Below are 27,992 nucleotides of genomic sequence, written 5' to 3'. Positions count from 1 at the left end.
ACACTGCTGGCTGGGTTTAGGGGCAGCCAGAGATGGGGTCTGCAGTGGTCTAGGTATTTGGAGCAAGAGGTCTGGGAGGTGGCACAACGGATTGGGCTCTCGACTCTCGAGCAGGAGGTCCTGAGTTCAATTCCTGGCAGCACATGTACCACCAGAGTGATGTCTGGTTCTCCCTCTCTTCCTATCTTTCTCATGAATAAATAAAATCTTTAAAAAAAAAAAAAAAAAAAGGAAAAGATTTAACATCTAAAGCATTTTTTTCTAAAAAAAAAAAAAAAAGAATTTGGAGCAAGAGCAGGAAAAAGAAGTCAATTCCTATGACAACCACATTAAGGTACTTTAAGCAACTCTTGACACCTATTTCTTGGGAGCCTCTGGAGAGACAGACCACTTTGTACCGACATACCTGCTTTGCCACAGAGAAGAAATAAGCACTCCATCAGCGAGAGTTCTTTCAAAGGAGAACTTGGCCTTTGGTTTCAATGAATTGGACCTGTCACTTTGAAAGATTTAATTCCAGGAAAGGATGAGACTGTATCCTTCGTTTCAAAAACAGGTCACTGAGGGGCTGAGTGAAGCTCGCAGCAGGTGACCTGGCACATTCCTGTCTACCCCTCTGCCTCAGGAGTACCAACCAGGGTGTCTCTGCACACGAGGCGCTATGCCGAAAATACACCTTCATGCCGGGCTGATCCAGTGCTGAGGGACGATGCGACAGAGCTCTCATACCACTGCCCAGCTTTGCCACAAATATATCTGAAGCATTTAAAATGGAATTTGTCTCCCTTGAGCTACAGAAGCAACTCTAAGCATGTAATTAATATCAAAGAGACTTTAAAAAAAAAAAAAAAAGAGGTTGGCTAGCAGCAGTTCAAGGTGTCTCTGTTCTGTGCCCACTTGGGTGTGTTGCTGCAGACCAGGTGTCGCTCCTGGTCCTGCTCTCCTTTTAAGAGTATTGACAGACTATGCAGGTGTTTTTTTCTTCGTTTGTCACCAGGGTTATCACAGGGGCTTGGTACCTGTATAACTCCACCAGACCTAGCAGCCATTTCTCTGACAGAGGGTGAAAGACAAGAGGACAGGGGAGAGGGTTCCATTGACGAGACACCTGTAGCATTGCTCCACGGTCCCTGAAGCTTCCCCTTGTGGGTGGGGGTGGGGGTGGGGGCGGGGTAGGGCTTGAACCCAGTTCCTTGAACGTGTTAATGTGTACACTCTACTGAGTAAGCTATAGCTTGGCCCTTACCTCTGGGGCTTAGCACCGGCACTACCAATCCACTGTTCCAGGCAGCCTTTTGTTCCCATTTTACTGGACAAGACAGAGAGAAGTTGAGAGGGGAGGGGGACGATAGAGAGGGAGAGAGACAGAGAGACACCCTAGGCCTGCTTCACTGTTTGTGAAGCTTCCTAGCTGCAGGTGGGGAGTGGGAGCTTGAACCTAGATCCTCACAGGGGTCCCTGCACTTCATACTATGTGTGCTTAACTGGTTCTGCCCCTGCATGGTGCACCTGCAATTCTTGGTCTCAGCATTGGGCTAGGATGCCCCCTGGGCTCATCACTGCTGTAGGAGATATTCAAGGACCAGAAAAGCGATTGTCTCTTCCTAGACACAGGAGAGGGTAAGTCTAGGCTTTTCAGCTTAAGGATATTGGCTTATAACAAGGGCTCAGAAAAGTCAGCTCCAGGCTAGATGGTGACACACCTGGTTGATTGCACATGCTACAGTGCACAAGAACCCAGGTTCAAGCCTCCAGGTCCCACCTGCAGGTAGAAAGCTTTGCGAGTGGAGAAGCAGGGCTTCAGGTGTCTCTGTCTCTTCCCTTCTCTAGCTCCCCTTCCCCTCTCAATTTCTGGCTGTCTATCCAATAAATAAAGATAATAAAGAAATTTTTCTTTAAAAGTCAGCTCTTTTTCCAACCACCTTCTCTCCCTGGGAGGAATAAAAACTCCCCTTTGGGGGTGGGAGTGTGTGTGTGTGGGGGAGGGAAGCCTTCAGCAAACACTTTTTCTTGACAGTATGCCTGACTGAGGTCTCAGCCTTTTAGAGTCCTGGGCCAGGCATCAGGATGGTGCAGGCTTGGTCTTCCTCAGCCTATGAGATGAGATTCACACCCACCTTCCTGCCTCTGTGGTGACCTAGGTAGCTCTCCAAGTTAAAGGGGGGCAGAGTGTAAAGTGCAGTGTTTCTTCAGGACTCAAGCTCCACAGGGCCTGATTCCTTGGCACTCTTGGGGATTTTTAATGACTTGGCCAGGGCTCCTGTCTGACTCTCAAAGATTCAGTTCCTCATCTCTGCAAACATTAAAAAAAAAAAAATCATTAAAAAAAATCAATCAATCTGCCTTTCTGTCAGGGGAACCCTATCAGGTCTCTGAACGATCCAATAATCCAAGTCCTGTCTATGAGGCTAAGAAACAGCTTTGCAATCTTTGTGACTCGCCTCTCAACACGTTTCACTAAATGAAAATGTTCCTTTGGAAGCACTGCGGGCACATGAAGCTGGCTGCATCCGCAAGAAGTGACCTGCATTGCACCACTATTGGAGACTGGGCCATCTGAGTGACGCTAGACATGCCTTTAGAAATTAACTCCCGGGTTAAGTGCACAAAGCGCAAGGACCAGCATAAGGATCCTGGTTCAAGCCCCTGGCTCCCCACCAGCAGGGGAGTCGCTTCACAGGTGGTGAAGCAGGTCTGCAGGTATCTTTCTCTCCCCCTCTCAGTCTTCTCCTCCTCTCTCCATTTCTCTCTGTCCTACCCAATGACGACATCAGTAACAACAATAATAATGAATACAATAAAAAAAAAGACAACAAGGGCAACAAAAGGGAAAATAAAAAAAAAAAAAAAAAGTAACTCCCTTCAGATCCTTGGTAGCTCGCCGTGATCATATAGTAGTTAGAAATAATTCCCTTCAAAGGCTGGGGCAGGGGTGGGGGGGAACATGGCAACTGGATTTTTACAAATGAAAAAGGTTGACTTTGGTGAAGAAAAAAAGAAGCTATCATTAATCACCAGCTCAGCCAGGGCTGGGTGTCAGTGGGGGGACAGTGCCACCTGGTGGCCACATTCACTGTGTACCTAGTGTCAGCCAAAGTGGGGGCCAGCACAGCCTGTCCATTTTATTCACAGATCTTCAAATTTGGGATCTACTCTCTGCCCTGATCCAGCTTTCTAGCCCTGTCCTCAACTCTGACACCATCTCCCCAGACAATACTTTTAGCCCACCTGCATGTTACCTGTCAGGCTCAGGCAAAAATGAGTAAAGTCATGGGCCCCTGGGAACATACCTAAAACAGACTTCCTAGCTTCATTCCACACAAAGACCCCTAGTTTACTGGGCAGACAACCTCACCAATATGTCCTGGAACCTCCTCTCCCCAGAGCCCTGCCCCACTAGGAAAACACAGAAACAAGCTGGGGGTGTGGATCCATCTGCCAACACCCATGTCCAGCAGAAAAGCAATTACAGAAGCCAGAATTCCCACCTTCCGCTCCCCATAAAGAATTTTGGTCCATACTCCCAGAGTGATAAAGAATAGGGAAGCTTCCAAAGGAAGGGCTGGGACAGGGAACTCTGGTGGTGGGAACTGTACCCCTGTTATCACACAGTATAGTTCATCATTATTAAATCACTAATAAAAATTTTTAAAAAAGAATAGTCTGTGTTTGGATTTGGAGAAGTTAACCCTTCTAGAAATGGCCCCGCAGACAAAGGAGAAGCACATTAAGCCTTACTTTTAACAAGCAAAGCACTTTCTACTTGTATCTTAGCATGAAGTGTCGTCAAAAAAGCTGATTAAAAAAAACACTCAACCAAAAAAAAAGTCTGAAATGGTTTATTACACACATTTTTTTCTATTAAAAAAAAAAAATATATATATATATATATGTAGGAACATTCAGGGTAGTTGCACGTGACATGAAAGACTCCCGGAGGGCCAAGCTCTGACCTTGGCTTTCACAAGGTCTTCTTGGGGGCTGCCTGCGTCATACTGAAGAGATAAGCTTCGTAGATCCTATTCAAAAAGCTGTCATCATTCTGGAAGACAAAAGCAAATGGGGTGAGACGTGACTGCAGGCTCAGGGGCTTCCTGTCCTGGCTGGGCCAGTGTTCTGATCTGAAGGCTCCCACCTCTCCCTGTCCATCCTGCCACCACGTGTGACTGTGAGAGGGGCTGGGAGCAGAGCCATGTCTTCAGTGCCCTTCAGTTCCTGGAGTTGGTTCCTGTGCTCAGTGCACCAGTGGGAACCAGGCTCACAGGAGACAAGCTTGTGTCTCCTCCATGAAAAGCTATAGGCTCCATAGGGAAAGGAAAAAAAAAAAGGCGGGTGGGGGGGCAAATCTATATAAATACAGACCAATAATTGTAGAGATAATAGTCAACCTATATCTGGAAGCTTAGAACTGCTATTGCTTCCAATGGAGAGATTGGGGACACAGAACTCTGGTGGTGGGAATGGTGCAGAGTTGTGCCCGTTAAGTTGTCATTTTGTAAACTGATATTAAGTCACTAATAAAAAAAAATTGCCTGGTTAAAAAAAAAAAAAAGCTACAGGTCCCTAATAGAGGGCTGGATTGGGAGGAAGTGTCCGTGCCAGTGATCCCAAAGTCTGGTTACCTTGACAGCAATTGTTCAAAAGCCTCCAAGCCCCCTACAATAGGGTGTGTGCTGCTCGACACATAATGACAATCCCACTTTTAATAGAGTTCGCCGACTTCTCACTGAAGCTGGTCTAAGTCTCCTAGCTACTATGTCAAGTTTTGAGCCTTGGCAAGTAGGCACTGAAGCTGCCAGTCTTTGTGCCCAGCTCAGAATGGAGAGGCTTCACTCAGTGGTTCTCTCTGTTAATCCTGGAGCTTCTCCCCCAGCTCCACCCAAATCTTGTCAAGCTGCAGTGCGTTCCACAGCCACTCCTCTCTTGGCCCGAGAACACCCACAGAGTCAGCCAGGCAGCAGTGTTATTCCTGTCTGTCCTCCACAGGCCACAAGGTTCCTGTGCGAGGGGTGCCCACCAGCCAGCCAAGGGAGAAGCAGGTGCCTGAGTTGCCGAGACAGTGCAATCTGCATCACCCGCAGGGGTAAGGTGTGCACAGTACCTGGCAGCAAACAGTCAAGCTCATTCATAAAGTTTTAACTAATGGCATGGGGACAGGAGGTGCTGCACCTGGTTGGGCATACACATTACAGTGCACAAGGACCTGGGTTCAAGCCCCTGGTCCCCACCCACAGAGGGAAAACTTAACAAGTGATGAAGCAGGGCTGCAGGTGTCTATCTTTCTCCCTCTCTACTCCCCCCCCAATTTCTGTCTCTATCCAATAATAAATAAATAAATAAATAAATAAAACCTTTTTAAAAAAGGTCCTAACATAGGGACTGTCCCAGACTCTTGGACTGTTGGCTTCACAGTGGAAGCTGGAACAAGATGCTTGAAGTGGGGCAAGTCAAGAAAAGAAAAAGAAACAGGGCCGGTGAGACAGCTCATTTCAATCACATGCTGCTTTGCATGTGTGCGACCCAGGTTCGAGCTCGGCCCCCAACGAACTGGACGAAGTCTCGGAGCTGTGGCTCCATGACTCTATCTCTGCCTGAAAATAAAAAGAATTGCAAATCATTCAGATTTGGGATCGTTTCTTTAATGCACAGAGAAAAGGAGATATTAGAAGGATGTCCTAACCAGGATGACTGGTGTTCCATAAACAGCTTTAGAAGGTAGACAAGAATGCTAACATCTGGATGGACCTGGCTCGATGCTCTGCATAGCAGTGAGAAGCAGAGCCTGGCTGCTGCTCCCCTCCTCTCCCAGGCTGGCTGCTCCTGGCCCTCCCTGTCTTCTCCCACTCTCCCTAAGGGACTAAGCCACCTTTGGAACTTCTTCATTGAGGAGCTGCAGGAAAGACGGAGAGGGGGAGCCGGCTCTCTGCAAGTCATCTGAGGCCGAACTGCACAGAGCTGCTCTGAAAACCTAGCAAGCGGGTCCTGAAATAGATGAATGGGAAGGCTGACGCCGAGCTGGGTCAAAGCACCTCGATGGTGCAGGACCTGTGGCTTTATTTCAGAGGAGCTTTGTCAGACGGAGCTGGTGCCACATGTCCTCCTGACTCGGCCTTGTGGGTGCCGTCCCTGTCATCAGTAAGGCTGGCACCCAGTGGAGAGGGAGTGTGCTAGGGCCAGTCTGTCGCCTCCATCACCTTGGCTCCAGAACTGGGAGGACATCAGGTTATTTCAGACGGTGTCTGAGTGGGCTGGGGAGATGGCACGATGGTTCTGCAGAAGACCGAGCCCGAGCTCCAAGGCCTCAGGTTCAATCCCTTGCACCACCATCAGCCAGAGCTGAGCAGGGCTCTGAATCTGTTTCTCCTCCTCTCTCCACTCCCCCTTTCTCTCTCCTTCTCTCTTCCCCTCTCCCTGTCTCTCCCCACCTCTTTCCCTGTCTCTCTTTCCTCTCCCCCTCCTTCTTCCTTCCTCTCTTCCCGTCTCTCTCCTCTCTCCTCTTCCTCTGTCTCTGTGCCCTCTCCCTATCTCTCTCCCCCCAAATCAAAATAAGATAAATAAAATATTTTTTAAAAAGTCCAGTGGCTGGTCCTCAGCTGTCTGTTGTTTTGGGGAGTGGCTCCACCCTGGTGCCATTGCAGTGCCAGGACCGTGAGCTCCACCCTCAGAGCTAACCCTAACCCTGACCTGTCTCCTCCTGGCCCCCCAGTCTGCCTGCAGGCCGCTGACCCTGCTGCTCTCACCTCTGCTTCCCAGAGGGGAGCTCGGCCCAGGTGCCCCCAAGCATCAAGAGCCTTCCTGGAGCTGAGCCCTTACCCGGATGAGGTGCAGCAATGCTTCCTGTAGCTGCATCTTGCTGAGCGGGCTGCCAGCCAGGGGGGCCTTGGGCTTCTGCAGTGGCAGGACGAGGCCAGCGGCTGCCGGCTCAAGGTTCCCTGGGGGCAGAAGCCCACCGTCCCTCTCCTGGGGTGGGATGATGGTGGGCCGTGCGAATACCAGGGGTGTCATGAGCAGAGAAGGAGCCGCTGGAGCCAGGACGTGCTGAGGCGAGATGACCTGCTTGTGGCAAACACAGTGTGAGAGGGCAGAGTGGGGAGGGTTCCTGAACCTGACCCGGCAGGCACCCCACAGAGCCTCCTGCTCACCAGAGTGGGCGCAGGCGGGTGGGTGGGGGGAGACAGCATCATGGTGATGCAAGGAGACTCTCATGCCCAGGTTAAACCCCCACATAAGCCAAAAGGCAGAGCTGAGCAGTGCTCTGGTTAAAAAAAAATAAATAAAAAAAGAAGAAGGACCCTGGTTCGAGGACCAGCCAGTGGCACACCTGGTTTAGCACACATTACAATGTGCAAGGCCCTGGGTTCAAGCCCCTGGTCCCCACCTGCAGGGGGAAAGCTTCGTGAGTGGTAAAGTAGGGCTGTATGGGTCTCTGTCTCTCTCCCTCTCTTTTAAATTTTTTTTTAATATTTTTATTTATTGGATAGAGAGCCAGAAATTGAGAGAGGAGGGAGAGATAGAGGGAGAGACACCTGCAGCCCTGCATTACCACTTGCAAAACTTTCCCACTGCAGGTGGAGACCAGGGCTTGAAACCAGCACATCGTAACGTGTACTCAATCAGGTGCACCACCACCTGACCCTCTCTCTCTTCCTCTCTATTTCCTCCTTCCCTTCTGATTTCTCTATAAACAATAATAAATAAATAAGAGGAAAGCTTCATAAGTGAAGCAGGACTGCAGGTGTTTCTGTCTCTCTCCCTATCTCTCCTTTCCCACTCAATCTCTGTCTCATTCAAATAAATAGATTTTTAAAAATTATATATGGAGAAAGAAAGAGACATTTTGAGGCCTATCAAAGTGGCTCCTATAGCCACTTCTCATTTATTCCAATTTCGGTGACGAGGGAAAGTTCAGCTGTGGGTAACCAGCCTCCTAATGGCCCAGAGAACACAGGAGGGGGAGGAGGACGGGGCTATGAGCCAGCAAGCTAGAAGCTCAAGCTGGCTGCTGATCAGCCCTCCACTGGTATGGCTCTGGGCACAGCCAGCCCGGAGGGAGGGAGAGAAGCAGGCGGGCAGGGAGGCTGTTTCTGTTTCTGGAAACTATCCCCGTGTGCTATTTCCAGAGTATGCTGGGAGGGTGCTCCCAGAGGAGGCTCCAGTGCCGTCAGGACCAGCTCAGTGTGGGCTGTGCAACTGCGCACACACTGAGGACTAGCAATCAAAGACCTGCTGCCCACAGAAGGGCTGTCAAGAGAGCACTTCTGGGAGCCAGCGGGGAGGCGCACCTGTCACGTGAGCAAGGACCCAGGTCCGAGCTCTGGGCCCCACCTGCAGGAGGAAAGCTTTGCGAGTTGTTAAGCAGTGTTTCAGGTATCTCTGTCTTCCTCCCTATCACCCCCTTCCCTCTTGATTTCTGACTGTATCCAATAAACAAATAAAGATAATAAAAAAAATTTTTTAAAAAGGGCACGTCTGGTTCTCCCAGTGCCCAGCCAGCACGGGGCCCGGCAGCTGCGAAGACCAGTGGACAGAGGCAGTGGCACTGCCTCTGCGGTGCTTGAACACATATGCGAGATCAGAATAAATGATAAACCAGAACAGTGGAGCTCAGGGTGTCACAAAGTTAAACTACATGCTTATGATTTTGTATTTAACTGTATTTATTGGACAGAGACAGTCAGATTTTGAGAGAGGAGGGAGAAACAGAGAGACACCTGCAACCCTGCTTCACCACCTGGGTCCTTGTGCACTATAACATGTGCGCTCAACCAGGTGCACCATCCCCTGGCCCCCATGCTCATGATTTTTTCCATGTGAACCTTTAAAAAGAATTATCTTACATAGTTCAAGTGTGATGGAGTTTCACAGGGAACCGCAGACTGAAAGTGACCCCCACACAGGTCTAAGCAGATTCTGACCAGGAATCTCAAGACAGCAGTTCTCTGAAGCTGTACCAATTCAACTGTTTCACCAGCCAGAGAGAGAGAGAGAGAGAGAGAGAGAGAGAGAGGAAGGAAGGAAGGAAGGGAGAAAGAAAGGTAAGAAGGTAGGAAGGTAGGAAGGGATGAAGGAAGCCAGCCAGCCACACTGTTGAGAAACTGTCACAAGGGGCTTGCCACACACAGCAGCCATGCAAGCCGTGCAGTAAGTGAGGAGAACTGCCTACTTCTTGGACCCAGTGCATCCTGTGCCCATCCAGATAAAAAAAGGAAAGAAAATCAGTCAGACCCCCAAATGCCACCCAAGGCAATGAAACAGCCTATAGTTCCCTTTCCAGTACAAGTGGACTGATGAATACAGAGCCCTACCTCCTGTGAAGGGTAGAGGCTCTCCGAGTCAAGATGATTCCATCTCTGAGTGAGTGTGTGTGTGTGTGTGTGTGTGTGTGTGTGTGTGTGTGTAGACGGTGCACTCTCTTGGACTAGTGTGCATGTGTGAGTGTGTAGACAGTGCACTCTCTTAGACTACAGTGTGTGTGTGAGAGTGTGTGTGTGTAGACATGCACTCTCTTGGACTAGTGTGTGTGAGTGTGAATGTGTAGACGATGCACTCTCTCGGACTACACAAGCTCCAGGAGCTGCAGCACTGAGGCACTCCCAAGAGTGCATGCTGTGCTTTTCCCACTGCCTGAGCGGCTCATCAGGGGCGGGGAGGCTGTGCTCCATGTCTGGCCACCTGTGGCAGGGCTCCGATGTTGTCTCTGCTGCACAGTGGCACGCAGTGGCTATCCTGTGGACTCGAGACGCAGCCAGAGGAGGCCAGATGTTCCAGCATCCTGAGTGACTTAGTTCAAAGCGGACCATAAATTTCCACAGTCAATGATTATTATTATATCTGTCTGTCTGTCCATCTGTTGCTGTGGTGGTGGTGGTAGGGAGGGAGGGAGGGGGCATGCATCTTCTACCCTGTGACTGACTGTCACTGCAAAGCCTGAACCCTCTAAACAAGGTGTCTCTAAACATAGGGACACCCCCAGATTCCTAAGTAAAGATTTGAATTCTAGGCAGAAAGTCACAGTGACAGATAAAACAGGAATGTGGCTCTGACACACACACACACACACACACACACACACACACACACACACACGAGACAGAAGCTGAGCCTACACCTCACTGCCTTCCTGGACAGCTTACCTGGAAGAGGGGCATCTGGCTCCCAGTTCCAGGCATCTTGGTCGTCGCCCTTGCATCCTGGGGCAGCGCGGGGAACCTGGCGGCCAGCGCCGGGCGGGGTGCTGCATGCTGCTGTTGCTGAACTCTCTGCAGCTTGGTCAGCAGCTCCTGTGGGGAGACCATTCCAGAGCTGCAGCTCTGAGCGCCAGAGGCAGAGAGCGGGCACTGTTCTCTCCCAGGAAGTTGGTGTCCCTCTGTGGGCGGAGGGAGGCCGTCCTTGTTAAGAATCCGCTGGGGCTGAGCTGCCTGGAGTGCTGTGCCAGCACTGGGGGCAGTGGAGCCAGCCAGACCTACAGCACCCAGGCCGCATGGGCTGGCGGGCCCCGGAACACCGGGAAGCCTCTCTAACAGGTTCCGAGTTCTGGGGACAGTCCGAGCTTGACAGGCCGTTCCATGGCCACGGGAACAGCCTGGCTGGGCAGGTCCGGAGTGAGCTGCTCCAGCAGGATGCGCGCTGCCCGGCCCACTCGGCTGGCTCTCGGGCAGCCCGGGCTGCAGCTGGAGGTCTGCACTGCCGACCAGGAGTTTTTGAATGGCTGGGCACAGCGGCTTCTCTGTTGGGGGAGAGTGTATCCCAGGCTCCTCGTAGGACAGGGACCGGACAACCCCTGGCCTGCTGGAAAGCTTCTGGTGCCAGTGCCGGTGCTGGGGCACGACCTGCGGCTGTTCCACCATCTGCTGACACCGGGCTCTGTCCTGCCTCCCAAAGAGAGCTGTCAAGGCCAAGTGTTGGTGCTCAGGGTCAAAGGTCTGGAAAAAACAAAGATGTCTGAAAGTGGGACAGATTCAGTTTAGGGTGTGTGTGTGCATGTGTGTGTGCGTGTGTGTGCACGTGCACTATATCTTAGCTACCCAATACTTTATTGACCAAGGATCAATTAGATAATTTGCAAAAAAAAAAAAAAATTGCAAAAACTTTTACAAAATATATATGTATGTATCTTATCTCCTCTTCTGTCATATGTAGTAGTTCATCTCCAAACTTTAAGTTTGTGTGTGTGTGTAAAAGCACAATAATAAGAAACTTTTTTTTTTTTGCCTCCAGGGTTATTGCTAGGGCTATATATATAAAGTGGTCATTGCCACTTTACCACTCCAAGTGAACTTTTTCAGATGGAAAAAGAACAAGACAGAGAGAAAGAGGAGAGAATGGAGCCGGGCAGTAGTGCACCTGGTTGAGACCACAGGTTACAATGCACAAAGACCAGAGTTTGAGCCCTGAAGTACCCACCTGCAGGGGGAAAGCTTCACAAGGTAAAGCAGGGCTGCAGATGTCTCTCGGTCTCTCTCCCTATCACCCCCCTTCCCTTTCAATTTCTGGCTCTCTCTATCCAATAAATAGGTTTTTTTTTAATTTTAATTAACAGAGAGAGAGAGAGAGAGAGAGAAGAGGAGGAGGAGAAACAGGAGGAGGAGTGAAAAGAGACCAAGGCACTGAAGCCTCCCCCAAGGCGGTGCAGACCAGGATGGAGGCTGGGTGGTGCATAAGGCAAAGCGGCGCCCAACCCCAGTGGGCTCTAGGTGGTGGCACCATGTTCCCCAGCACCCTCCGCTGCTGTCTCCAAGAAAACTGTTCTCTCCCAGCATCTGCTGAAGATGAAGCAGACTTGTGATCCATTTGGTGTTTGAGCTTACAAACTGAAACCCCTATGCACCAACAAGTAAAACAGACAACCAGCAACTGATCTCGCCAACAAGAAAATCACAAGCACTTGCTGAGCAGAAGAGAAGAGCCAGGCTGTGAGGGCATATCAGAATGGCCCTAGTGGGCTTTCAGGGAACTAGAGAAATTAGAAGCTGGCAAGGAAGAAATAGCAACTATTCAGTCTAACTTGATCCTTTAACTCTAGGCCCACACTTTAAAAATAAGCAGCTATGGGGGCCGGATGGTGGCACACCTGGTTGAGCTTATATTACAGCGCACAAGGACCCAGGTTCGAGCTCCTGGTCCCCACCTGCAGGGGGAATGCTTCACGAGTGGTGATTTCTCATCGAAGGTATTTTTGCTCTCTTTTTCTTTTTTTGCCTCCGGGGTTATCACTGCAAGGTTATTACTATTATCATTGTCTCTCTGTCTCTCTTCCTCTCTATCTCCCCTCCTCTCTCTGATGCTGGCTATTCCTATCCAATAAATAAATAAAGATAATAAGATTTTTAAAAAATTAAAAAACATCTATGTAAAATTGACCTTTTGGGCTCTTTCTTCCCACTTGTAGTATCTCTACCCTTTCTGCCATTTGCTATATGGGAAAACAGTGTTGCCTGGACATGAAAACAGGAGTTTTTCAGTCAATATATCCATTTGTTAAAAATAAAAAATCATGAAAAGTAAACAATAAGAAAAAAATTAAAACATAAACAGAAGGCTTAGTTTTAAAATATGTTCAACACAAGGTCTCTGTTATCCAGTCATCTCCACCTTTGGTTCATGTTCATTTCCAAAACTAATTTCAAATAAAAACACGGTTTAGAGGGCTAGGCAGTGGTGCACCCAGTTAAGTACACATAGTACTAAGCACAAGGATCTGGGTTGGAACCCCCAGCTCCCCACCTGCAGGGGAGTCACTTCACAAGTGATGAAGCAGGTCTGCAGGGGTCTTTCTTTCTCTCTCTCTCTGTCTCCCCCTCCTCTCTCAATTTCTCTCTGTCCTGTCCAATAACATGGAAAAAATGGCCGTCAAGAGCAGTGGATTCATAGTGCTGGTACTGAGCTATAGTGATAACCCTGGAGGCAAAAAAAGAAAAAGAGAGGAAAAATACCTTCAATGAGAAATAACCACAAGAAATGAAAACAGCAACAACACTATTTACAATCAATAATGGGGTCAGTAGATCATGAATGCTGTTACTGCTGTTCCTTTCTGGAAAATGTGTGGACATCTACCAAAAAAAAAAAAAACTCGAAATAGTGCTATGTATTTAGGTTGTAAATATGACACATCACATCTAATGGGAAAAGCCACACCAATCCTTACAACAGGAATCTGTCCTCCCTCTCTCCCTCCTTCCTTCTCTTGTCACTGGGGCTTGACAGTTCTCAGCCAACTTTTTCAGACAGAAAGAGTAAGCCAGAGACAGCAGGAGAATGCAGAAGCTCCCTCTATGACAGCAGGGGCCAGCCAGGAGGGGAGCCCCATCGCCACACAGCAACTTGAACTGGACCTGACAGGCCGTGATCTGCCACTCCTGACAATGTGAGTAGTTCACTCACTGCTTCCTCGGTCTGTTCTTAATTACATTATCCCCTAAAGAGGGGCCCTAGAACATAGCTCAGCATGTATTAGATACTACAGAAAAACAAAAACTAAACAAACTAGATATTGATTCCTTTCTAGAGAGATCAGCTATTCCTCTAATCTGAAATCTGTCATGGTTTTACCTTGACACATTCCTGAACAGCACCACGCCCTCCCTTGGCTCTGCTCTGGGGGGAAGTTTTGTAAGAGTCCAAGATAGCCATGGCCATAGGGAGCTGAGGGCCCTGCACCGGTAGGAGCTGGTGAACTTGAGGGTCGTGCACCTGCTGGCTGTCCCTGGGCTTCACTGGGATGGGCTTGATGAGATTGGGGTTGTCGTGGATAGCAGACAAACTGGTCATCTGTTTTGGCTCAGAGCAGGTCTTACACTGAAAATGAAAAGTAAAAAGAATTTCATTTTGGTGTAAAAGAATCTTTTTATTTTAAAAGAACAGACTTGCTTGTCCTTTCTATTTTTATCTAATTAGGAACTGACTGGGTTTCTTTTAATTTTTTGATTTTCATATTTATTTATTTGCCGCCAGGGTTATCAGTGCCTGCACAATGAACCCACTGCTCCCAGCCAACTGAGGAAAGGACAACAGTGACAAACATGAAGAAAGATAGCCCTGGGATCAGCGGATTCTGGTACAGGCACTGAGCCCCCACCTGCAGGGGGGCACTTCACAGGCGCTGAAGTAGGGCTGCAGTTCTCTGTCTTACTCTCTCCCTCTCTGTCTCCCCCTCCTCTCTCCATTTCTCTCTGTCCTGTCCAATAAAATGGAAAAATGGCCACCAGGAATAGTGGATACGTAGTGCCCGCAGCACTGAGGCTTAGCAATAACCCTGGAGGCAAAATATATACATACATACACACACATATATGGAGGGGGGGGAGAATGTGTGAGAGTGTCAGAGACTGGCAAAAGAGCTCACCTGCAGTTACCTGGTCAGCCATGCACACAACCCAGGCTGGACCCAGCCCCCACCACACTTGAGGAAGCACAGTGCTGTGGCGTATTTTCCCTCTCTTGTCTCTCATATACACCCCTGAAAAAGCTAGCCTGGAGCAGTGAAGCAAAGGGAAAGGGGAAAGGAAAGGGAGAACAAGACTGGGGTGCCGTGGACAAAGCAACAGGTTCACAAGAATAAGGTCCTGAGTGGGAACACAAGCCTACCCCATCACTGAAACAGCATCAAATGCTGCTGTGAAAAGCTCACAGAAAGGATACTTTGGTGGTTCAGGAGGTGGCGCAGTGGACAAGGCTTTGGACTCTCAAGCAAGAGGTCCTGAGTTCAGTTCCCGGCAGCACATGTACCAGAATGATGTCTAGTTCTTTTTCTCTCCTGTCATTTCTCATGAATAAATAAGTAATATCTTAGAAAGAAAGAGAGAGAAAAAGAAAGAAAGAAAGAAAAAAAGAAAACAAAAAAAAGATGGGAGCTGGGCGGTGGCGAAAGAGAAAGAAAGAAAAAAAGAAAACAAAAAAAGAAAAGAAAAGATGGGAGCTGGGCGGTGGCACAGTGGGTTAAGTGCACATGGTGCAAGGACTGGCAGAAGGATTCCAGTTCAAGCCCCCGGCGCCCCACCTGTAGGGGAGTTGCTTCACAGGTAGTGAAGCAGGTCTGCAGGTGTCTATCTTTCTCTTCTCCTCCTCTCTCCATTTCTCTCTGTCCTATCCAACAATGACATCAGTAACAACAATAAGAACTACAACAATAAAACAACAAGGACAACAAAAGGGAATAAATAAATATTTTTTTTAAAAAAAGGATTCTTTGAACAGTAGCGTAGACGATGATGATAACCCCACACACACACACCGACCCCTGACATGGACCTGGAGAGCTGCTTCCTCAGCGCAGCCCACTGTTTGCCCTACAAACCAGAAAGAAAACTGACTCAACCCACTGGCATGAGAAGCTGACACCATCTTTTCTGATTTCATAAAGATTTTTTTACACAAGGACCCGGGTTCAAGCCCCTGGTCCCCATCCGCAGGGGAAAAGCTTCTCGAGTGGTGAAGCAGGGCTGCAGGCGTCTCTGTCTCTCTCCCTCTCTATCTCCTCCTTCCTCTCAATTTCTGGCTGTCTCTATCCAATAAATAAAGCTAGAAAAGAAAGGAAGGAAGGAAGGAAGGAAGGAAGGAAGGAAGGAAGGAAGGAAGGAAGGAAGGAAGGAAGGAAGGAAGGAAGGCTCCCCTCTTCCAAAGACAGTCTAGGGCCATTATTTGAAAAACTAAACTCCACCCTCACACCATCGCCTCTCTATAGCAAAGGTCACAGCCCAGGAAACAGTTCACACTGTCTCTTCCAGGGGCTAAACTGTGAGCACACATGTGTGCTGGGAGCACAGGCTTCCCAATGTGGCTCAGTCACTGGGATGGGCCCCTAATTCAAAGGCGTAGGGTCTCGCACCTATCAGTGCCATATTTACCTCCGGTTTATAAACTTGACTATACAAAAGACTGACATTTTTCTTCACAGCAGTCTGCCAACAATTCGGGTATATGGCACTAGTAGTAAGCATAAGATGATAAAAAGAAGCTTTCCCCCTGCCGCTGGGTCTGGGGGCTTGAACTTGCATCCTTATGCACAGTGACCTGTGTGCTTAACCAGGTGCACCACCGCCCGGCCCCTATACTTGGGTGTCTTCACAAGGGAAATGTCAACACAGCCGTGTTGGTTTTGTTACAAATCCCACTGTTAGTGATCGCATGGCTGGGTAGATTCACAGATGAACATGATTCAGTACTTGAAATGAGAAGCTTGTCTCCTAACTCCATGAAATTCTCCTCAGACCAATTGGAGTTGAATTACTGTCTATATAAGAAAGTCCTCTATAAGGAATTTTTTTCACTCTCCTTGGTGGATTGGTAGATGAGGGTGTGACTAATGGTCTGACTCCCTGAACCAAATGAAACATTTTTCCAAGACCTGTATAAACAACACAAGAATAAACACATCTCCCCTCCTCCATTTTAAAATAAGTTTACCCCAAATACAAGTCACAATGAAACTGGCAGAACTGTTGCCGTGCCTGAAGGGACCCGACAAGCCAGCAGAAGGGAGTGAAGGCTTCCACAGAGCTGGAAGACAGATGCACCACAGTAACACAAGCGAGGCCACAGAAGCCTCAAGACACCGGAAGCCTTTTAACCTCTGCTGCTACATGGGGAGTGAGGGGACGGGGCAGGAGACGGCTCCCTCATGGCAGCCACACTCCACCCTGTGTGAAGACGAGCTCAGCACCTGGCCCTGAGCCCCTTATACAAGCCACACGTGGACAGAGATCAACTTCAGCTTTGCTCTGAATGCACGCATGAACCAGGGGGACCCGTGAGTGATGCAGTGCTGGGGTGTCTCTCCTTCTTGCTGTCTCTCTGTCTCTATCTGAAACTTAAGAAGAAGGGGAAAGAAAATTCCCATGAAGGGGCTGGGTGGTGGTGCACTTGGTTGAGCACACACATTATGGTGCACAAGAACCCGGGTTTGAGCCCCCGGTTCCCACCTGCAGCGGAGAAACTTCACAAGTGGTGAAGCAGGGCTGCAAGTGTCTCTCTGTCTCTCTTCCTCTCTATCACCTCCTTCCCTCTCAATTTCTGGCTGTGTCTATCTAATAAATAAAGGTAATAAAAAATTGTTTTAAAAAAAAGAAATACAACTTTAATGGAGGGGTGGGGGTGGCACAGCTGGTTGAGTGTACATGTTACAATGTGCAAGGGTTTGAGCCCCCGGTTCCCACCGGCAAGGGGAAAAGCTTTGCAAGTGGTGAAGCAGTGTGGCAGGTGTCTCTGTCTCTCCCCCTACCAGCCCCCTCTCTCTTGATATCTGGCTGTCTCTATCCAATCAATCAATCAACAAAGGAACATTCCCATGAGAGCACAGAAGATACATAAAGACAAGTGGATAATCAGCTGGCTGTTCACAAGTGACCCCTTGTATACTTCTTCCTTCAGGCACAAAGGGAATAAAGAGAGCTATCGATTCTTGCCTTAAACCGCAAAATAGGGGCCCGGGAGGCGTCGCACTTAGTTAAACTCATCTGTCACCAAGCGCAAGGACCCGGGCTGGAGCCTCCACTCCCCACCTGGAGGAAATGGCACTTAAGACAATTACCAATCACTGGGCCTATCTATGCACTGCTGTGCCTATGTATGTGATTCTGGTTTGAGCCCAGCCATCATGGCACTGAAGGAAATGTCAGTGCTATTATCTGTCTTGCTCAGAAAGAAAGAAAGAGAAAGGGAGAAAGAGAGAAAGAAAGAAAGAAAGAAAGAAAGAAAGAAAGAAAGAAAGAGAGAGAGAGAGAGAGAAGGGAGGGAGGGAGGGAGGGAGGGAGGGAGGAAGGAAGGAAGGAAGGAAGGAAGGAAGGAAGGAAGGAAGGAAGGGGCCTATTGCTACTAGACTGTCAGCTACTTCTTTCCAAGAGAAGGAGGTTAAAAGCAGCCTATCTAAAAGGCAAATATGAATTCTGACAAGCTCACTTAAAAGTGGTGACATGTGGGGCCAGGCAGTGGCACAGCTAGTACAGTGCAAGTCACCATGCACGAGTACTCACACTGGAGACCCCAGGCCCATCTGGAGGGCAGAAGGTTCAGGAGACGGGAAGTGGGGCTGCAGGAGTCTCTCCTTCTCTGTCTCTCTCCCCCACCCTCTCTCCTCTCTTTCTCTAACATACTTGAAATTAAAAAAAAAAAAATCTCCTTGACAACTGGTAAAGTACACTTACCATATATGGGTAAGAAAGTATAGCCCTGAAAAGTTAGAACTGAGTGAAACTGCTCTGCTAAGTCACTGATTATAAAGGAGGAAAAATAACTTTAGTTTCAAGTTTTCTCTTATTGCAGCTTGTGTCCTGATAACATAACTATTTGTCATTTATTCTACTCCATGAGAACTGAATAATCACTTGCTATTACTACTAACAAAAATTATGTTGGATGCCTACAACTTCCTTTTTGATTTTTCAAAAAATACTGATTTAATACTGACTTACACTTCTATGAGATTTTAGAAGTATACTTTCACAAGTGTGTGTGTGTGTGTGTGTGTGTGTGTGTGTGTGTGTGTGTGTGCGCGCGCAGCCCTCACCATCAAGGTTACTGTGCCCCCCAGCCCGTAGGAGAGAACCCCATCTCTCCTTCCTGTGCACCCCCCCATTTCCCTTTGAAAACATAGTTTTCACAGCATTTGGCTATTAGCATCTCAAAGTTCGTTTTAGTTATCTTTTCTACACAGGAGGGAGACCACCTGCTAGCTGTCTTTCTCTTCTTTATCTCCGATTCCACTTCATAGAACTACCTCCAGTTACAAGGACTCTCTAAGCAACACAGCGTTATCTCCTCTGAGGGTGAGCAGTGCCCTCTGGGCCCACATTCTGTAGCTTCTGTGCACGGTCACCCTAGATGGACATGTGCATGTTCTGCAGCATATTCGGGGCTTCTGTATTTTGGCTACTGTGCAATGTGCAGCTCTGGGTATTGTGTGAAAGTACACTCTGGAGTTTATAATCTTATAAAGCACTATTAATAAACTAAATACAGCTACACATACACACACACACACACACAAAGTGCAGCTATGAAGGGGTATCTATAGATGCAGTGCTGGGGTGTCTCTCCTTCCTGCTGTCTCTCTGTCACTATCTGAAACTTAAGAAGAAGGAGAAAGAAAATTTCCATGAAGGGGCTGGGTGGTGGTGCACCTGGTTGAGCACACCCGTTATGGTGCACAAGAACCCGAGTTCGAGCCCCCGGTTCCCACCTGCAGGGGAGAAACTTCACAAGTGGTGAAGCAGGGTTGCAGGTGTCTCTCTGTCTCTCTCCCTCTCTATCACCTCCTTCCCTCTCAATTTCTGACGTGGTTTCCTTTCTTTGTACTGTCCTGTCCTTTCCTTTCTGTGATGATACTGGCCTCTTAGAATGTGTCTAAGAGCAATCCCTTTATTATTGGTTTGTTTTTGAACAATGTGACCAGTGCAAGTGGTAGTTACTCTTTGACATGTTTGTAGAATTCATTAGTGCATCTGGACTCAGGCTTTTGTCTTTGAAGAGACTTAATTACTGATTCAATTTCTGCACCTGAAACTGGCCTGTTAAGTCTATTTTCTCCTATGTTGGAAAGCTGTGTATGAGTCTTTTTTTTTTTTTTCCAGAGCACTGCACAGCTCTGGCCTATGGTAGTGCTAGAGCCCTCTGATGCCTCAGGCATTCAAGTGTTTCTACATAACCATTATGCCGTCTTCCCAGCATGAGTCTTTATATTTCTACAGTATCTGTTGTAATGTCACCTGTTTTAATTATGATATATATTTTTATTTTTTCATTGGGGGATTAATGGTTTACAGTAAATACTCTGGAACTACAGTTCTTGGTACATGTGTAAAACTTCTCAGTTTTCTGCAAGACATTCTAACCCCCTACTTAGGTGACAGACACTAGGGTTGATTTCTTTTCTTTTTACTTCTTTTGCTTCCAAGGGTTATCACTGGGGCTTGGTGCCAGCACTACAAATCCACTGCTTTGGAGGCCATTTTTTTCCATCTTACAGGAAAGTCAGAGAGAAATCAAGAGAGGGGGAGATAGAGAGAGGGAGAGAGGGAGAGAGAGAGAGAGAGAGAGGGAGAGAGAGAGAGAGAGAGAGAGAGAGAGAGAGAGAGAGAGAGAGAAAGACACCTGCAGACCTGCTTCACCACTTGTGAAGCCCCCCCCCCCCCGGCAGGTGGGGAGCCGGGGACTCAAACCCAGATCCTTGGGTGGGTTCTTGCTTTGTACTATGTGCGCTCAACCAGGTGCACCACCACCCCGGTCCCTCATTTTCTGTTTGTGGTTGCTATTTAGTCTCACAGTATCGTGATCAGTAGAGACGGAACCTGGAATTTCAAGTTTCACATATTTATTAAGAACAGTTTCTGTGTCCCTGCACATGATCAGATCTAGAGAATATCCCATGTGTGCTTGAAGAGATGTGCACTTGTTTATTTGGGAATGACAAAACACATATGTGCATGTGTACAGCTCCACACGTGTGTGTATAATTCCACATGTGTACATGTTCACATGCACATATATATGTACAAGTCCACACATGTGTACTGTTCTACATGTGTATGTGTCTATGATTCCATGTGTGTGTATGATTCCACGTGTATGCCTGCACACGTGTGTATGACTCCATGTGTGTATGTGTGTCTGTGTGTATGACCCCACTTTACCTACTGTTTCAGTGAAGGCCACTATTTCTTTGTTGCCTTCTTGTCCTGAGAATCATCCATCTCCTGCTGTAAGTGATCCCTCACAACTCTACTATTGGGGCCTGGAGAATGGCACAGTGGACAAAGTACTGGGCTCTCAGTGTGAGGCCCCAGGTTTGATGCCTGCAAGGTCATGTGCTGGAGTGCTGTACTGTTTCTCTCTTGTCCTCTCGCTAATAAACAAAGCAGAGTTGATACAGTCCCTGAAGTCCGGGAGAGCAGGTTTTGGATAATCAGGAGTACCCAGATTTGCTGCGTCTCTCTGCATGCTGGTTCTATCTTCTTGTTGGCTTGATCTTTTGATCATTACACAGTGTCCACCTCAGGTTCTCAGTACCTCTGTGACTGCAAGTCTATTTTATTTTATTTTATTTTATTCTATTTATAAGAATTGCAGCTCCTGCCCTTTTTTCTTTATTTCTGGCTTGGAACACCCTGTTCCAGACTTTCACTCTGAACCTGCGCTGCCTTGATGTCAGATGTGAGTTTCCCGGATGCAACAGACCGGTGGATCCTATTTTTTATCTACCCAGCCCCTCTGTGTCTTTTGATTGCTGAGTTCACATCATTCTTTAAATAAAGCCAGCTAAAGGTGTTCAGCTCAAACAGGGGCTTGGCAGTAACTCTAATTTCATTTCTAAGTATGCTCTGTAATCCACTTGGCGTGTTTATTTGACCTAGTTTTCCTACCTAGTGTTTTCTGGGTTTTCTGCTTTGCCCATGTTTCTGGAGAGTATTAACGTACTTCTCACTTTATAAAAGAAATTTCTTAAGCAGGGTAACGAACCCTCTTCCTGTATGTAGGTGCAAATACTTCTTTTCAAATAATCACGGCTTTCTGCACTGTGTTTTTACAGAACACATGAAACATTTACTTTTAATTGTATGCAGCTGAACTGACTGGTTCTGGACTGACAGACAGTTAAGAATATTTCCCTTTCCAAGGTCACAGATGAATCTATGCAAATACCTTCTGGAACTTTGGAGATCTCACGTTCTACTGGTGACTCCCAAGAGTACCTGGGGATGTGTCCTGGTAGGTGGTGTGAGGTACACAGTCAATCTTGCATTTCTCCAAACACCATCGTGTTGTTCCAACATCTTTGATTCAAAAAGCCCTTCAGTCTTTGATCAAACTTTTCTTATAATTTCCTTAATTCCCTAAATGTCTTAAACTCTGGGAGTTTGCCTGAACTCTTATCTCTGCCCTACCTGACTGTTCACCAGGGCTGCCAACTCAGTCCTACTTGAAGTGTTTAGGCCCTGACATTGTACCAACACCTGGATAGTTTGCTTTCCTCTCCATCACCAACTGTGGTTGTTTTGTTTTGTTTTGTTTTGTTTTTTACCTCCAGGGTTATTGCTGGGGCTCGCTGCCTGCGTTATGAATCCACTGCTCTTGGAGGCTATTTTTTCCCTTTGGTTGCCCTTGTTGTTCATCATTGCTGTTGTTATTATTTGTTGTTAGTATTACTGTTGTTACTGCTGTCACTACTGTTCAATAGGACAGCGAGAACTAGAGAGAGGAGGAGAAGACAGAGAAAGAGAAAGACAGACACCTGCAGACCTGCTTCACCACTCCTGAAGAGACCACCCCCTGCAGGGCGGGAGCCGAGGGCTCAAACCAGGATCCTTGCTTCATGCAATGTGTGCTTAACCCATTGTGCCCCCACCTGGTGCCCAAGAAAAAAAAAGTGACCTTTTTTTAACCAGGGCTCCCCAGCTGGTCCTGCTTTTCTGTCTTGCACATGAGGGAACCTCATAACTGACTGGCCTGGCTCCATAAGATCAGAAAAGAAGCCAACCTGTGCTTGTCTGGGAATCAGTGCAAAACTGTCCAGATTAGCTTAAGGAGACATGACAATGTTAAGCTCTGCCTTCTTACCCAGGGACAGAAGAGAGATGTTCATATGAGTTCAAGTCAGGCTTAGAAGTCTGCTTTCTTCACAGGGGCGGGGGGGCACTTGCTCTGCTGATTTCATGTGTCTATTAACTTGTGAAACTGTAAATGGGGATTTCTAGGAAACCCTTGGACTGGATACTATTTGTGTCTTTGAAGGCTGCTCATTGCTTGGGCTACCTTTAAAATGCCACTTGAAAACAGCCTTCTCTAGTCTGTGAGGAGCAAATATAGATCGTATTTGTCATCTGAGTCTGGCTAATAGAAGGAGACGGCACTAAGTCTTCTGCCGTCATGAGTCTGGCTCTGAAATTCAAGTATGCATTGTAAGAACTCACCTTGGTGTATTCATCTTTGGCCTTGGTGAGCATTCGTAAGATATCTACTTCCTTGCCCTCTCCTGAAGTGAGGGTCATGGGGCAGACTCCTGCTTCAGCTCCCTGGTGGGCTTTCAACTGTTCATACTGAGTCAGGCTGGAAAAACAGAGGGGGAACAATCCATACGAGAAAAACCATTTCAACACCCACGGCTTTTAAACCAGCTGGTTCTCATCCAGTAAGTAGTGCTACCCTATTACACTCTTCCCAGGAATAAGACTGCTCGGTGCTCTGAATCTCTCTCCTGGTAAAGCTTGAAGAGTAACTAAATACATACATACATACATACATACATACATACATACATACATACATAAATGGCCTGCTCAGGAATTAAAAGAAGGGGGCTGGGTGGTAACTCATCCGGTAGGATATACACGTTACCACCTGTAAAGACCCAGGTTCAAGCCCCCAGTTCCCACCTGCAGGGGGGAGGGGAAGCATCTTGGGTGGCAGAGAAGTACTCCAGCTATCTCTCCTTTCTGTCTCTTTTTCCCTCTTTCACCCTTTATTCAGAAAAAAGAAAAGGGAAGGAAGGGAGGGAGGGAGGGAGGGAAGGAGAGAGGGAAAAGGAAGGGGAAAGGAGGGGAGAGGAGAGAGGGAGGATGGAAGGAAGGAAGGAAACAGTTATGGTGGTCCAGGAGGTGGTACAGTGAATAAAGCATTGGACTCCAAAGCATGAGGTCCTGAGTTCAATCCCCAGCAGCACATGTACCAGAATGATGTCTGGTTCTCTCTCTTTCTCTCCTCCTATCTTTCTCATTAATAGGTAAATAAAATCTTTAAATAAAAAAAAGAAAGAAAGAAAGAAAGAAAGAAAGAAAGAAAGAAAGAAAGAAAGAAAGAAAGAAATAGTTATGCAAGCACCAAGCCCCAGCAATAACCCTGGCAGCAAAAATGGGGGAAATGTTTCATTGAAAGCCAATCAGAGTTGAGGTCAGAATGACACTGGCGACATTCATGGCTTTAGGGTTCAGGTGGGCAAACTAAAACCTGCCCTTCCAACCCAGCCCCCACCTGCTTCTGGAAAGCAGCAGACAGGGATGGCCATGCCTGTGTGTCTGTACGTTATTCAGGATGGCTACAGCGGAGACCAGAAGCAGCTGGAGAGACCCTGGGGCCTTCCTTACACGGTCTCAACTATTCACTATCTCAGCCTCTTTCTAGACAAAAGCTTGTCAAGCCCTACTTTAGAGCATTTGAAAGGACTCATTAACCTTGAGGTAACCCAATCTAGAACCCGCAAATATCAAGCCAACATTCTCCCTTCCTTCCAAAGAGCCTTGTAATCCAAACAAAATGGATTCTAACAACTTAGGTCCCGCAGTTCCCTGACAGCTAAGCAGCATAAGGAAGATCCCATTCTAGAAGACAATGCAAAGCAAAATAGAACACAGCCTAGCAATAGGAAGTATCTTTCACCGCACTGAGAACAAGATATTGATAGGAGGGAAACCAAACTGCTTCAATCTCCTGCTCTGAGGTGTCATAGAAAAATACATTTTTCGCCACTCCTGTCTTAAGGACAAGGCACTATCGAGAAGGCCCATCGAACCCTTAAGGCTCAATTAAATTAAAAAAAAAAAAAAAAAGATGAAGAAGAAAAATACATTTTTCAGGGGCTGGTGGTGCACCCGGTTAAGCTCACATAGTACTAAGCACAAGGATCCACGCAAGGTTCCAGGTTTGAGCCCCCACTCCCTATCTGCAGCTGGGACACTTCACAAGTGGTGAAGCAGGTCTGCAGGTGTCTCTCTTTCTCTCTCCCTATCTCCTGTTCCTCTCTCAATTTCTCTCTGTCCTGTCCAGTGGATTCACAGTGCTGGCACTGAGCTCCAGTGATAACCCTAGAGGTAAAAAAAAAAGTTTTTCTTTTTACTTGTGGTTCATTTTTCTTTGTAATTTCAGTTCAAACATTTTTATAATGCTTATAATCATAAGTGTTTATGGGTTTTAAAAATCTGATGGTTCATCATGGCATTGATGGTTTCAAAAAATCTGGTAACTGACAGAGAGTTAATACTGAGAAAGGGCTCAGACCCTGAACAGACCAAATCTGACTACCCGCCAAGAGTCACATTTCAGCTCCAGCTGTTAAGGAATTACTGCAGGATGCTTACAATTTTAACAAGACCTCTTGGCTGGAATATGGGTAATTTTTAAAAAATCTATATGAAATCCTGCTATTATTATCCACTGCACTATTTATAGCAAGATGGATTTCCTAAGACCTAACTGTTGCAGTCATAAATAAACAATTTGAGCATTATCACCACGTGCAGCCTGAGCTACAATTGTAATAAAAAACAAACAACAACAACAAAACAAAACAAAACAAAAAAGCCATGTTTCAGTTGGATAGAGGGGAGGGGGAAAGCCCCATCACTGATTAACTGTCCCAAGATTGAGTTGGAAAAGGCTCATCTCACAGAAGGCCCTGCCTTGTTAGCTCAGTGTAGGAAGTGGCCCTTGTCCCGTGCTCAGGTCAGTGTGGTCCTGAGCTAAGACACGGCACTGGAGGAATCTCAGTGTGGCGTCTGGACACCACCCCCCAGACTTTGGGGAGACAGCTGCCCCCAACACTGAGCAATCCAGGGTTCATGAAGGACCTCAGCAGAGAGTTGGCCAATCACAGAGCAGACAGGTCCCTCTCCAAGTCAATCAGAAAAGGCATAAATGTGACAGTTTGATGGCAAAGTCAATTCTCTCAGCATGCAGAATGTGAAGATTCATCAAGCAGCACACAACTCAAAGAAAAAGAGACGGTCCAGGTGGGGCTCAGTGGCTGAAGCACTGGCCTCTCAAGCATGTAGTTTTGAGTTCAACCCCGAGCATCCCATGTGCCAGAGTGATGCTCTGGTTCTCTCTCCTCTCATACACAAACACAATGTTTTTTAAAGAAAAGGAAAAAGAGAAGGGAGACAGAAGAGAAAAAGAGGGAGAACAAGAGAGCTGACTCAGCAGGGACAGAATGTGCCTGGTCTGCCTGAGATCCAGGTCTGAAGCCACACCATTTGAGAGGGGCTAGGCTACAGAGAACAGCTCAGCTCAGCACTGTGGTGTCTCTATTCTCTCCCCCTCTCTGAAAAACGATGAAAAGCTTTGCCTTAGGAGTACGTGGGCGAGGACCCAGCTCTGGGAAAACAAGAAGGAATGAGAGACTGCCCACAGACCACTCAACTGGTGTTAGTGCAAACTGAAAAGGTTTGCCTAAATAGTCACATCACTTTGAGACACAGGAGGAAATTCTGAGCTCATACAACTAAGGGTATGCTGTTAAAAGGTATTTGGGGCAAGATAAAACTGTCAGGTTCTAGGGGCACACCTGATTGAATGCACACATTACAATGCACGAGGACCCAGGTTCGAGCCCCTGGTCCCCACCTGCAGGGGGGAAAGCTTCGAGAGTGATGAAGCAGGGCTGCAGGTGTCTCTGTCTCTCTTCTCCATCTCCCCCTTCCCCCTTGATTTCTGGCTGTCTCTATCCAATAAAGATAATTTTAAAAATTTTATTTTATACTAAAGTTGTAAGAGAATTTGAAGCACTCTTTGAGTTGATGACTCAATGTTCTTTCTCACACACACACACAAACACACATAACTTTTCAATGAATAAAAATGCTTACTTGCAATTCAGGAAAATATTAAGAAATACTATCACCCGGGACAATTCCCATCACAGGTATCTTACACATGCAGAAAGAGACAGGTCACTCATCCTATGTGATGATGCTGAGCTGGAGCGAATGTGTAACACTGTGATCTGTCTGTCTCCCACTGGCTGAGTAATAGCAGTGTCCAGGGTAAGGAGGACTGTGGGAGATAGTCTGCCAAGCTCACGTATCAGTCCTGGGCCCTGCATGTACTCCGTCTTTCAGCACTTACTTTTTCATAAGCTCTGCAATTCTTTGACATTCCTTCTTATCATAAAACCAAATTCCATAAATAGACACTGCAAAAAAAAAAAAAAAAACATCAAACAAGCAAAAAAAAAACACATATCAAACAAAACATGAGCACCTTCAAAACTACTCAATAAAAAGGACTTCACTTCCTACCCTGAGGGAAATGTAAGCTTATTAAACAAGTGATACAATCACTGGACTCAAGGCTTGACGATCCAGCATCAGGATCCTAAACCCACAGAAAAGCCTAGAAGTAATACACATCAAATAATACCAAATAATACCCCCCAAAATGGTTATTTGTCATAAAAACCTATTTAGCACCTGCAAAGAATGAATATAGGCTAAAAATACTATCAGAATCTCCACAGAAACACCTTTGGCTTTGCACTGTTACTGTCTCCATGACCCACTACATACTTCACACAGATTTCATCTTGATTTCCAAACAGCCAGAAAAACAAATGCACGAGGTAAGCCTAGAATTCTCTCTCCCCTTTGCATTTTGCCAAGGATTTATTAACTGAAAAGTCGGACATTGTGATAAATTGCAAGCTATGGGAGAGTTCAGGAGAAAAGTTAAATATTTCTGACTTCAAACTGTTCGTGGAGGAAATTCACACATGCTGAAAGATTAGATATGACTATGACTTAACCATTCAGATTAAGAATTTAAAGAAGGCAACAAAAGAGAAAATAAATAAATATTTTTTTAAAAAATTTAAAGAAGGACAAGGAGGAGGAGGAGAAATGTGGTCCAGTGCATTTGTTGATGATTCGTTTCACAATCCCAATAAAGCAAACACTTTTGATATTTGCCTAACTACATCATTTTTGGAGCAAAGACCAAAGTTCTAAAATATCTTTACTAACACTTAACTATAGATCGGGCAAATCATTCTGAATAAGATGTTAGCAATGTTATGTATTTTTCAAATATTCACTGGAAACCAACAGAAAACGTTTTTAGAAGGGAAAACGTTTTATTTAGAACTTTCAACTAAATCATATAATTTAATTATATAAATACTGGCTGGGAACTAAAACAGCCAGGATATTTTACCTAAAACTTGCTTTTCCAACTCACCAGGCCAATCAATGCCTCAGTATAGAATTCCTGCTTGTCAGGAAAAGTTCCACTCAAAG

General features: G+C 46.8%; 1 protein-coding gene across 3 annotated transcripts; it reads right to left on the bottom strand.

Annotated features, from left to right (window-relative positions):
* Positions 1-3,823: 3,823 nt before the first annotated feature.
* LOC103108313 (mRNA-decapping enzyme 1B) lies at positions 3,824-27,353 on the bottom strand. 3 transcript variants are annotated; one of them, XM_060191497.1, is made up of 6 exons: positions 26,827-27,353; positions 22,902-23,037; positions 13,552-13,797; positions 10,134-10,922; positions 6,814-7,056; positions 3,824-4,042 (listed from the first exon to the last, which is right to left on the bottom strand). In XM_060191497.1, the coding sequence occupies exons 1-6, from the start codon at positions 26,832-26,834 to the stop codon at positions 3,962-3,964; spliced, it is 1,503 nt and encodes a 500-aa protein (XP_060047480.1). In that variant the 5' UTR covers positions 26,835-27,353; the 3' UTR covers positions 3,824-3,961. The 3 variants fall into 3 exon arrangements, with proteins under 3 accessions (XP_060047480.1, XP_060047481.1, XP_060047482.1); XM_060191498.1 differs by having other exon boundaries at positions 6,814-7,053; positions 26,827-27,342; XM_060191499.1 differs by lacking the exon at positions 13,552-13,797.
* Positions 27,354-27,992: the final 639 nt, after the last annotated feature.

This window comes from Erinaceus europaeus, chromosome 5, assembly GCF_950295315.1.
Source record: "Erinaceus europaeus chromosome 5, mEriEur2.1, whole genome shotgun sequence".
Lineage (NCBI taxonomy): Eukaryota > Metazoa > Chordata > Mammalia > Eulipotyphla > Erinaceidae > Erinaceus > Erinaceus europaeus.
The sequence above is the reverse complement of the archived record's forward strand: the minus strand, read 5'-3'. Positions and strand labels throughout refer to the sequence as shown.

Bases quoted from the DNA above. Each gene is read 5' to 3' on its own strand.
- LOC103108313 (XM_060191497.1), bottom strand. The intron at 13,798-22,901 runs GTGAGTTCTTAC...TTTCATTTTCAG, and splicing joins CCAAAGATGAATACACCAAG to TGTAAGACCTGCTCTGAGCC. The intron at 7,057-10,133 runs GTAAGCTGTCCA...GTTTGCCACAAG, and splicing joins GCCAGATGCCCCTCTTCCAG to CAGGTCATCTCGCCTCAGCA.